The sequence below is a fragment of the Pempheris klunzingeri genome, chromosome 10, assembly GCF_042242105.1.
Source record: "Pempheris klunzingeri isolate RE-2024b chromosome 10, fPemKlu1.hap1, whole genome shotgun sequence".
NCBI classification, from domain to species: Eukaryota; Metazoa; Chordata; class Actinopteri; order Acropomatiformes; family Pempheridae; genus Pempheris; species Pempheris klunzingeri.
Window position 1 is genome coordinate 24398758 of NC_092021.1, and position 12465 is coordinate 24411222.

Below are 12465 nucleotides of genomic sequence, written 5' to 3' on the forward strand. Positions count from 1 at the left end.
GTTGGTTATTCCATCTGACTCAGTTTTACTCTGTATGTGTAACCAAATGAGTAAGACGGTGAGAGCCCATATCCATTGTTCTACCGCTCCCTATCAGGCATGTGGCCTGTTCACATTCTTCCTAAAAGTGCCAGTTGATAATACCTGCTGGTTTTTCATGCCAGCGCTGTACAGCTCAGTTTTCAACTCTGTCTTAGTGTCTTAGAACATTTCAGCATATTTCCACATCTGTCTAGTGTGAAAAGTTATTGTCTGAGAGTGAGATGAACATTTCCTAGTTGTTATTGCATTAGTTGGCATTTTTAAATGGATCTGATGCATTAAATTCATTATCATTGCCTTGATTGGCTCCATTCGGGGAACCTTTGTTCATTTGTTCCAGGCACTTTAACTGTCAAAACTGCTCCATCTCACACCGTTTTTAAAAGCACTGAAATCAATTCAGCAGTTTCAGTTCATGACATGACAGCATGCATGCCAGTGAGCAACTTAAGCAGAGCTGGCTAATTAAAAAAAGACGTTTGTTTTGTCTTGATGGTACAACGTGCTGCCGTTGTTGGTGTTGGGATTCAAAACTGTTTCCCGTGCAGGAGAGCCACGCTGATGCACCTCTCCTCAGATATTGTCCAAAACACCTTACAGCACTATACAAAATATACAAGGAAACTATAAAACAAGAGCTGTGATGCAGGTTCTGTTTTCTAATGAATATCTGCTCAGTTTTCAGATTGCTTTTCTAATTTAAATGGTGGCCTATTATAGAGGAAATGTGCACTGCAGGCTGTAATGAGGAGGAAAAATTAGAATACAATTTTTTTTTTTTTAAACCAGATCAGAGTGTGAGTTGGTGGATCAGTAGCAGAGAAATGTGATCAGGGTATCATTACTGATTAGCCTGCCGAACTTTTATTGGTGAATCTATATTTTTTTTTGGATTAATGTCATAAATGGTGAAAAATCACACCCCATCACATTTTCCCAGAATTCAACGTGACATCTTTAAATTGGTTGTTTTGAACAACCAACAGTCCAAACCCCAAAGATCCTTACAGTAGTGTTTTTTCTGACAACTTTAAATTTGTTTTTTAGCAATTTGACTGTGATATTTAAGTTGGATGGATGCACTGAGTTATTTGAACACTCTGAATAAGCAGAAGAACAGAGTCTGCAGACTTTAATGTTTAGCCTTAAATGAACACGGTTGACTGTCTTCAGGTTTGGTCCTCCTTTATGAAATTACATGAAATGGAACAATGAAAGTCCTTTTGGTTAGATTAAGTCTACTTGAATGAGGTTCCCTTGTTACTTCTTGATGGTTTGGGTTTTCCTCGACATGATTTCGGGATCCCCCTGTATGGGGCTGTTTGAACACACTGCCGTCCTCACAGCCTCCGTCACTTGTGGCAGTGCTTCAAGGAGTTAGAAACAGCAGACTGGCTCTGTAGCGGATGATTGCGCTTCATCTCCAGATACATGTCGAGGTCACATCTGCTCCTGTTGTGCCCCGACTGGTGCCATCTGCCTTCATGAGTCAGCAGAACATGACGTGAAGCACGCAGTCATAACCTGAAATACTGTCTGTCGGCACATCCACACACAGATTCAGCCTTCCTCATGTCAGGCACAACTAGACTGAACATACATTTGGCTTGCTGTGGGTCTTGGAGCCATAATTGGATTCCACCTCTTTGAATTTGTTCTCTCCAGCACAGATCTCTCTCCATCTCTCTAAATTAATGCACATCTTCCTTGCTGTTTATTATAGAGGACGAGTGCTCCGTACAGCTGATAATACCTCGCACTTGCAAGTGTGAAGTGTGTGTAGGTGGCTGTATGCATATTATTTCCTTTCCGACGAAGGCCTCTTTTCAATTACAGAAATGTGGCTCTATGCAACACAGACTTTCTGTATGCAGACAGAAAGTACAGTAAAGGTTGTAATCAGCTTTGCGTTTCCACTGCAGATGTACGAGTCTGTGTATTGGAACAACTAATAAACGGAGCAGGCAGCCTTGTTTATATAACACTGTACATGTGATTAGATTAATCTGATGAAATATTAATGCAGTTATGTCTTCATACAGCATCTTCTCTCCTCCTTTCTTTATTCAGTTCATTGAAGCTATGTTGGAAAGACATTGTGACCAAAGAGCATGTTGGCTCGTCAACAGAACGAAGTAATACACAATATGCATAATACAAACCGAGAATATAGAAATAACGGTAGTCATACGGGGAATTTAACAAGTGGTGACTGAGCAGAGGGAAAAATATGTGTACAGAAAAATAATAGCTTTTATATGAGAGCACGCTGCGGCAGATGAAAAGCTTCAGACATTCTTCAGACCGGCTCTGTCACACATCAACAGTTTTAAGAGTCCAAATAAGCTCTTTAGTTAGGAGACTCACAAGTGGTGCTTCCTAAATCAATGTTTAGTTAAATGTGTTTAAAATTCAGATTAAATGTGGGTGTTTTTAACCTGTGTTTGAAGTGATGGTTCATGTTTTAGTTTTTATACATGTGTTTTATCCCGGATCATCTCTTCTGTTTCCACCTTCTTAGTATTTCCTAGAAGGCTTTGCAGTGCTCTGTGAATGCAACATGATCACATGAATCAGAGCTTGTTAGAGCTTATTCCTAAACTGGACCTTTCTTTTTTTTTTTTTGATGTGCCTCTTTCTCAGAGATTCAGAGGGCCGTAAGCTCTGTAAGAAAGTGAAAGTGGACCCGAGCTCCAAACACGGAGGAGCAGAGCTGTTGCATTACAAGTGAGTAACCAGAAACTAGCTGTCAGACACTTGTCCACACCTCAGTGCTTTCTGGAAAGTAATACCGTGTTCGCAGCTTAAGGAGCATGTTGTCCGCCGTTTACGCCCGCTGGTGTGAGCGTTGTGTCTGGTGTGTCTTGCAGAGACGGGACGTTCCACACAGAGTACAACAGGCCTGCCACCTTCAAGGTGAGTGCACAGCTAAAATCCTGCATTCTTCACACAAGCTTCCAGCTCAGGTGCAGCACACATGCTCTCCTGCCTCGTGTCCGTCTGCTATTTGCTAATGGCTCCTCACATTCATAGTATTAATCATTTTGCTTTAACCACATTATTCTATGTGTTCATTTAATTTAGATAGCAGTTAAATGGATATGAGCAAGCCTCTGTTTTATTAAGATTGTGGATGAACAATTAATTTATGTATGAATAAATTTATCTGACTCTAATTATTTTATAATCACAATATTGGATCATTTACACACTCTGTTGTGTTAACTACATGTTCCCACTGCCTCCAAGTGGCCGAAAAAAATTAAGAATTAAGAATTAAAATAAAAAATGTACGAGCTATACATGATATTTTTTCTTTTCACCTGTTATCCAGCAGAGGGTTACATCCTTCATGATGTCTGCTTGGAATAATATAATGTTTTCTTGGAGAGAAATCAGCATTTAAATCCAATATTTTGCCGACTGTGCTGTCTTAGTGAGCCAAAGGCAAGGGCAGCAGGTTTAACACACTGTACCACTCTCCTCGTCTTTGTTGGATGTACTGAGCGCCGCTTCTTTGTCTGGCAAACCGTCTTTGATTGAGCATAAATAGCACAGGCTCCAGTATCCAAAGAAACTCATATAAACTACACAACAGACATGTTTCATTACACAGTTTTCCAAATTAGCCAAACTGACTGTGTCTACATGCACAAAATATTCTCTTTCTTGCATTTATTCCTACGAAGCTGTTAATATGGCAAAAGAAAATAAATATTCCACCAGTTTTCCTGTTTGCATCCAGCCGTGTGTCCTCTGATCAGAGTAGAGTGGAACGGCAAAATATAAGGCACAGAGCTGACCATAAACATGCAAGAAGCTGTGAGTCACAAACTGCAGTAAGAAGCTGAGACGCATGTTTCGAATGCTGCGTTCAAAGAAGGCTCCGAAAACCCGAATCATATCGGCGTGTCGCACGTGCCTTAACTGGAAAATGCTACGTTTGGAATAAATCCTAATTCAGAATACCTGTTTATGTGCTGTTTACATGACCCATATCACATTCAGAGCGTAATGGTGGAATATGAGTCTGCATGAAAACAAAGTGGCTGTTGTTCAGTACAAGTTAGTAACTTTGCTGGGAACACACACAATCACAGATCTTCCGATTTACAATTCTTGAAAATGAAGAAGAAGGAACTTAGATATAAGAATGACAAACTGCTCCGGCCTAATTAAGGTTCTCTGAATCATTCACAACTGACTTCTGCTGTTGGTGACTTCTGAGTTTATTAAAACCCATCAGAAGGACATCTGGGGGCGATTGCTCCTTTGTTTCTGACTGTTGTGATTTTATTATCCTGCTTGCTGGGGCTTTGCCCATATTTCTTTCCTTGGCAGATGGAAAGGCCTCCGAAACAATAAAACACTGAAAGTCTCAGTTTTAAACCAATACCAAGTAATCCTGATGATAACATCATCATCATTGAATATTCCTTTCGTGTCCGCGCTGTCATCGTTATAGCTCTGCTGAATGAAATATTTCCTGCTGTTGCCTCCGCAGACATATGGTTCATTATATTTACAGGGAGCTTTACCAAGCCCATTACCAGACACTTAAAGGTATTGAAATAGCTTTGACACCCCTTGGATGCACAAACATGTTGGTGTATATGCTTCCACCTGGCACAGCCTATAGCGTCGCCTGCACTAAATTTAGTGAGTGACTTCTGCAACACGTAAACAAGTAAATCACCAGCAGTCACTTGAATATTCTCAGGATGGTTTTGTGGCGGTGATCTATGATGATCTCAGCCTTGCTATTGTCAAGACTCTCACTGATTCTCTCTCTTTTCCCGCTTTCCTACGTTCAGTCCATGGTGGCATTCTTGAAAGACCCATCAGGACCCCCGCTGTGGGAGGAGAACCCCGAGGCAAAAGACGTCGTCCACATAGAGACGGAAAAAGTAAGCAGCAGCAGCACAAGCAGCCTTTTTCAGTTTTTGACGTACAGACGCTGATTACGAGACAGCAAGGAAGCAGTTAATGTGATGCATCGCCGCTCTTGTTCTGTTGAGGGGTTGATCAGCTCGTGAAGTTGACACTGCAGCACGCCCACCAAGAGCAACATATCAGGGCTTTATCATCAAAGGGCTGTAGCTCATGAAGTCTTCTAACCCGGCCCTGTCTAACAGCTCTCGTCGAGCAAGGTCACATGGATTATGAGCATTAAAACCGCCAACACATTCACCCATGAACTGATGACCTAAGACACTCATAGATAACTGCAGTGTTTGGAAAGCCTTTTGGTTTAATGAAGGGCGGCCCTGTCAGTTTTCACCTGCTCGTCCTCTTGTGCCTGGAGGCTCGTTGAAGGTGTCAACAAAAGATTGTGCCGAGTTTGGGTTTTCAGGACGAAGCTGAGCTCATGAAGGGGTGACGAAGAGGAAGAGAAGCTGGTATGGGGCCTGATCCACCTTTGCTGACGTGATGACTCTGTGCAATGTGCACAGTCTAATAAACTGCTGAAAAAGCAAAGATGATGGTGTGCTTAGTGCTATTTTGAAGCTCTGTATGCTAAACAGAGATTTATTCTGGGAGATTTACCCCGGAGCAAGCTGTTGGAAGAATCAAGATGTATCTGATCACAAGCTTTAAGCTTTAGTCAACATTAGTGACGTTTCCTCTTGTTCAAATTTAGCATTTACACTTGGAGCCATTTTATGTGCTGCACATATCTTTAGTTTCTAAATAATAAAACTTCTCTCTCTCTCTCTCTCTCACTCTTTTTAAGGACTTCAGGAAGCTGCTGAAGAAAGAGGAGAGGCCGGTCCTCATGATGTTCTATGCTCCCTGTGAGTCCTTTCATTATCACAGTGCTCAGTAGCTCGCAGTAACTGGGACAAGTGGTGCGCTCCTCGCTAGACCGCTGGAACATATTGCGACTGGAATGCGTGTGCCAGGAGAAACTGACAGCAGCTGTTAAAAGAAAAACGTATCGTATAAGAAGCCTCATTTGTAGAGAGAGCATATAGTATGTGGACTACATCAATAACATAATCAATCAATGATGAGCGTTTCTGCATTAATCATACATGGCAAACAACAGAGTTCTAAAATCAAGAGTGTTTCATTCCTGATTATCTCTCAGCTATTTTTTTCAGTTTCAATTTAGTCTGTAAAACATCAGCAATGTTAAAATGGCCCATCACCTGTTTAGCACAGCTCAAGGTGACATTTTCCAACAGTCCAAACACTGAGATATCTAATTAGCAATTATACAAACAGAGAAAAACACCAAACCCTCACAACCCAGGAACTGGAAACAGTGAGCGTTCTGCGGCTAAATAATTAAGCCACTGATCACTTCAGCATACAAATGGTGTTCAGTCAGTGAGGAGTTAATTCTCTTGTGTGCTATTGTTGCTCAGCAGTAAATACATGAGCTTCCCCATGTGTTGTGCTCCGTTGATATGGTCAGTGGTTTTCAGTAAATCGTATCTTTCACAGCAGATAGCCCACTGGAAGCTGCTATTGACAAAAAAAAAACAATTCCCCTGGCAGGCGATGGGAAATCTCCTGACAGTTGTGTCGATGCTGTCAGAGCGGCGGTTGCTATTGATATCTCTGTAATAACTTCTGTTGCTCCGTTTTGTGTTTTGGTTGCAGGGTGCGGCGTTTGTAAGAGAATGCAGCCCATCTTTCAGCAAGCAGCCACCGAGACCAAGGGGAGATATGTAAGTCTGCTAAATGCCCCCCCCCCCTCGACCTGCACACACTTGGTTCACTGTCTTATTACATGAACTGTTTCTGATCTGCAGCCGTCCGTCTCTGATCGGTACTGTTTGTATTTGCTGTAAAGCTTCTCACTTCTCCAGGACCTCAGCAGCTTCTACACCATAGGCTATGATTCATTAGGACAATAACCCAGACGGCCTTTAAAGGCAATTCAGGATCCCCCTGATTCCTTCTCTGCTGGACTTGATTCATACTTTATCTGTGTTTTGAGTTTGCATCGACCCACCTGAGCAATTCCAGTGGTTCATTCAAAAGGCTTCCAATCTTGTCTGGCAAGATCATTTTATATCATTACACAGGTTTGTAATCAGTGGCTGTATATTAGGCTGCATCTGCAGCCACAATGAAGGGCTAATGTCCCTCCATGTGACGTTTACAACCTCCGTATGGATTAAATGCCAGTTAAGCCTGCCCAGTTTTTTTAGTTTCCCTCCTAACTTTTCCTCTCCCTCCTGTTTTCTCCCCCCCCACTGGTCTCATGGGTGCCTGCAAAGACCCAAGTTGTCAGTTTGCAGACAGGCTGTATTACAATAGCCAACAAACAAACTTGGGGCTCTCTTCCCAGCTTTTGAAATGCTTTTAAACTGCACTGGAGAGATGCATGCACAAAAGCAACCACTTTGATGGGCTGGGGAAACAAATGCTTTGTGTTCGTGAACGCTTTGTGTCCCTCGAGCACCAGAGGAAGAAGAATCTGAAGGGTAACGTCCTGTACAATGAGAGCAGGCAGAAGGCAGCTGAAGTGGAGCAGTGCGCCTCGCACAAAGAAGGAAATGAATGAAAATATAATTAACTGCATGTTTGTTTGATTATCAAGCATATGAGTCGTGAAAATATAAGCCTCTCAACTGGAAGTGAACAGAATGCATGCATGCAGACCACAGGGGGGGTTTACGGGACTGCGTCTGTTATTGCAAGAGACTATTAGTGCTGCTGAGTGGTGAAAGGTTTGGATACTGAACTGGTGGTCAGCCAAGTGGTACAACACATTTCTCTCCTCTGTGTCGGGGACACAGGAAGGCCTGAAGTGTTGCATCTCGTCAGGCTGAAATAGCTGAAAGGACTCTGATTAATGTGGGAAGTCGCTTTGAATGTGTCTTCTCTCTATTTTAGATTATTTGTCAGTATTATCTGTCAGGACCCATTGTGATTCTTACTACACAACAGAGATAATGTCGAAGAAGGCTGCCAACTTTAAATAGGGGCAGAAAGCATAGAGAGCTCGCCGTGACTCATGGATGTCCTTCAAGCTTTTCTTAGTGGTGAACAATGTGTTGAACATTACTTGTAGTGTTTGATTTATATCCAAAAAATGCCTGAGTTGGAAGAGGTGCTTGATTTATTTTACAAGCAGGTCCAGGCATCAGACTTTTTGCTGTTAACCGTGTCAAAGCTGCTTGATGTAAGTGTAGCCGAAGCTTATTCTTACAGACAGAATAGCTGCGGGAACCGGAGACCACATCCGGTGAACACCATCGTCTCATATCACAGGACAGACAATAACTTTTCAGAATGTAAGAGACTGAAAAGCACTACTTCTCACTCAGCTTTCTTCATATCAGATGATGACCTTGGTGATTTCCTGACTCTTGATGTAGCACCAACTTAAAGCTACACAGCGAACAGGCTTAACGTTAGCATGCTGCACTGTGTTTTCATATTTTAAAATGGTAACTGCATACATGCTGAGCTAATATCAGCTTTTAGTTTGGCTGTAGGCATGTGGTCACAATGAAAGACTAAATCCATTAAAGATCCATAAAAGCAACAACTTTCTGTCTGTTATATTGATGTAAAAGTCAATAAAAACTTGATCCCAAAAGTGAGTCTTACAGCTGCTCATCAACATTCAGCATGCCTGTTTCTCAGTGCAGTCTCTTTTCATACTTGGAGAAATCCATCTTTTTTATTTTGGAGGTCTTTGATGATGACGATGGTTCATGTCCTTTCTCTTTCTTGTCTCGCTGCCGTCACTGTTCTTCACCTCCGTGACAACTCATGCCTCATTTTCCCCTTTATTTTGCTTTTTTCTAAGGTGCTGGCGGGGATGAATGTGCACCCAGCTGAGTTTGACGGCCTCAAGCAGGAGTACAACGTCAAAGGATACCCGACTTTCTGTTACTTTGAGTGAGTCGAGTCCTCTCATCTGTCTCACTTTAGGCTCAGCCCTCACTTCCAAGGCACAGGACATCAGAGCGAGGCCACTTCAAACCGAAAGTGCAGCCCAGGCCTCTTAAGCACCAATAGACATGATGGTGGCGGGCTCACAGCTCGCAGTGGTGTCCCTAGAAGTTCAGAACACGTGTAAATTTCTTTTAGATTCTTTGGGATCTCCTGGTAAACTCACAGGAGGTGAAGATGTTGGTTGTAGCTGGACACACAGGTGGTGCTGTACGGTTATGAAGTAGAAATGATCCATTAAAGGACGTATTAATTGACATATTCTTCTCATTTTCAGGATCAGGATTTTATTTGGGAATCCTACTAGAATATTTTCACAAGCTGCAATGTTCAAAAAGCACATTATTTTTCTCGTACTGCTCTTTTCGCCCTCTTTGTGAACGCTATGTTTTAGCTCCTGTGTCCAACAGTTCTACAAACCAACCTAAAGCCAAATACACGGTGCTACTAACTCAGAGCTTCTCAGCCTGAAGTCGGGTCAGAGGCAGCTTTACGCTCGTACTGTTACTAGCCCTTGTTAAGAAAGAAGTCGTAAAATAAGATAAACACACACAGTTTCTACCCTTTTATACTGAATATTATTGTGTTTTAACTGAAAACTGCACTGTTATAAGGGGCTGTATTGGTTGGGGGGTGGTTGTTTCTCCAGGTAATGATGTGATGGTAGAGTTTGATCCAGATCTCTGAGTTTGAATACTCGTCAGATACCAAAACACGACGGGACACTGGGAAGTTTCCCTCGCTTGTGTTTGTTTGGCAGAGGCAGCAGATAACTAGCTGCTGTGTTGTGGCAAAAGTTGAGCAGAGTTCAGTTCTGTATTATATTATTTCCTCTGCTCCAGGAACCACACTGTGCCAAATGAAAAGATGCTGGATTTTTTTTTCCACGCACCGCTGTTGTCTGCCCCGAGACTCAAAACGAGCCGGTGTTTTTAATTGTTAATAGGCCAGACGAAGTAAAGACTTTTAATATACTGTACCAAAGGTTTTTTCATCCCCAAGAACACCTTAAGGCTGCAGGTGACATTGATTTAGCACTTGGCCTTGTTTCTCTTTAATGTTTGGAAGAACTTAATGCTGTTGGTAATCTAATCATTTCAGTTTACTGTTCAGCCCTTGTGTCTAAATATGCACACAGACTCACACACAGTAGGGGCTGAGAGTGTGAATGATAGTGTTTGTTAAAGCAGACCCCCCAGCCAGAGCATCCCTGCACCGCCGTCATATTTACAGTGTTGTTAGCTGTGTGCTGGTGCTGCGTAGCTTTGCTCTCTGCTTCCTATTCCTCCTGCACCAGCTTTATCATACACGTTTCCACATTAAACACTCTCTCATTCCAGTCTGGCCTTTTAATTAGACCGGGGCTGATTAAGTGCCTCTGTGGTTAGTTAGCGTGTGTGCGTTTGCCCCCTTCCTGTACGTGTGCGCTTCTTCCTTGTGTGTATTGTGTGTGTGTGTGTGTGTGTGTGTGTGTGTGCACGTGCTCACCCGTGCACCCATGTGTAGATGAGCCAGGGCCATTCTGTTTAGCTGGGAGCACATTAGTGTCAGCACAGGGCTAGCTAACGACCATCCAAGCCCATTGGCTTCAGTAATGAGCCCCTCACTGATAAACAGCAGCTAATCACTGCAGGGTAAATCGGCATCAACACCGCTGGAGTTATCTCGTCGGTGCACTCGCTGTAAGATCAAGTGTTCAAGGTCTTTTACCTCTTCGGTCCTGCAGATTACCAAAGCTTGCTGCCCAACACAGCAGCACACCTCAACTTTCTATCAATTAAACAAGCAGTAAAAGTGAAGCAGTCTTAGCTCCTTTGTCCTTACTGCGTCCTTTAGGGAGGAGAAACACCCGTGACTGTGGGAAATGACATTTATTTCACATTTCCTCAAGTTGATCTTACAAGGTTTCGGTGTATTTTACAGCAGTAGAGATAAAGCAAGCGAGTACAGAGTTGGTCATAAATCTCACTGATTGAATTCCGAGCAGCCGCTCTCCGCCACGGTAGTCAGTTCACTTAAAATGCAAGTTTTAAGCTCCAAATCCCGTGTGTGTAATCGTGTATCACCTTTAATAATGTCTGCCCTGTATCTCAGGAGCTGTAACTGTGGTCGTCGCCACCCTCTGTGTTTGCAGAGTCACACTGCCCAGAGCCACTTCCAATTGTCAGTGATCCTTCAGCGCTGGGCTGAGCCGCCGCATCCGCATCCGCTCCCCGGCCTTCATTTAGTGGCAGCGAAGAGCCGAGGAGATAAACTCATTCCTGCGTCGAAAATCTGCTTACGGTTTGAATCTTTTTAGACTATGGAGCTGAGGAGATGCTTCCAGCTCATTTCAAATGCATTACGGGTCACTGGCATTTCTTATACGCACTTTCAGGCTAACTTACAAAATACTAGACAGGAAAGAGCACCAACTGGTGAACTTTTCGTCGGAGCCTTTTGGCTTTGTGCTGTTCCGTCTCTCTGAGGTCTGACCCAGCTTTCTGCCTTTGCTATGGTTGCGTTTAGGATCCTGTCTTTTCGTCTATCACACCTGACCTAGATCACTCGGTTTCCTCAATGTCAGCTCTGCAGGAAATGATGAGGAATCAAGCCGCACTACTTTTTGAGCACAGTGTCTTTAGCGTCAAGTACTAAAAACCATCAAGCTCTGAAAGTTGTCACAAAGTCCTCAGTGAGATACTGAGGTTTGATCAGATATGTCCTGATTACTTTTGTTAAATTCATTCTAGATTTGATTTACTCTTATTCTCTTAAAACAACTATAAACTAATTTTCAGTGAAAATGGCTCCTTCTGATTTATTCTCACCTGTAAGCTTGGAAACACGGCTCTTGTGGAGGAAGCTGTTGCCAGCTTTGATTACCAACAGTCACAATGGATTCCTACTGTGATTCAGTTTCACGGTGAGAAACCAGAAACTGTGCTTGCGGCATTAGCCCCTCCTCTGCTGTAGATCCTTGTGCTCACTATGTTCCAAACAAAAGGCCTTTGCCAATGAATCATTTCCAAATCTAAGCCGGACGTGATATTGTGCTGCAGGAGTGGTTTGAGACATTTCAGGGAAGGTTTTTACATGTTTTTCTGCCATTCTACTACAGGTGAGGAGTATATCATGTTTAGAAGACAGACTATTGGTGGGCTATCCCTTTAAATACAACAGGATGTAGAAATATAACCAGGAAAGGGCAGATATCATATTGGCAGTGGTTTTAAAACTTTGAACAGTACGAATCCATAACCATTTCTATCTCTGACAGATGGTTTTCATCACCTTGTTCTTGTGCTCTGTTGTATTTTAGGAAGGGGAAGTTCCTTCACCACTATGAAAACTACGGAGCCACAGCCAAGGATATCGCAGACTGGATGAAGAAGTGAGTATGATCCTGATCGCTGCACTCGCTGAAGATGCATTTAGACTTGTCCAAAGCTGTTGTAGCTTCTAAAACGACGCTCTGCCTTCTGTCTCCTACAATGAGCAGAACCCCCTTCAGCCTATTACCTG

General features: G+C 42.9%; 1 protein-coding gene across 1 annotated transcript in view; it reads left to right on the plus strand.

Moving 5' to 3' along the window:
* The window catches only part of pdia5 (protein disulfide isomerase family A, member 5), a 52954-nt gene that overhangs the window by 18291 nt on the left and 22198 nt on the right, over positions 1-12465 (plus strand). Inside the window, exons 4-10 of the mRNA XM_070837977.1 lie at positions 2686-2769; positions 2913-2958; positions 4857-4949; positions 5777-5837; positions 6652-6719; positions 8816-8907; positions 12263-12334. Coding sequence (XP_070694078.1) covers positions 2686-2769; positions 2913-2958; positions 4857-4949; positions 5777-5837; positions 6652-6719; positions 8816-8907; positions 12263-12334 — 516 coding nt within the window. The remainder of the gene's footprint in view (positions 1-2685; positions 2770-2912; positions 2959-4856; positions 4950-5776; positions 5838-6651; positions 6720-8815; positions 8908-12262; positions 12335-12465) is intronic.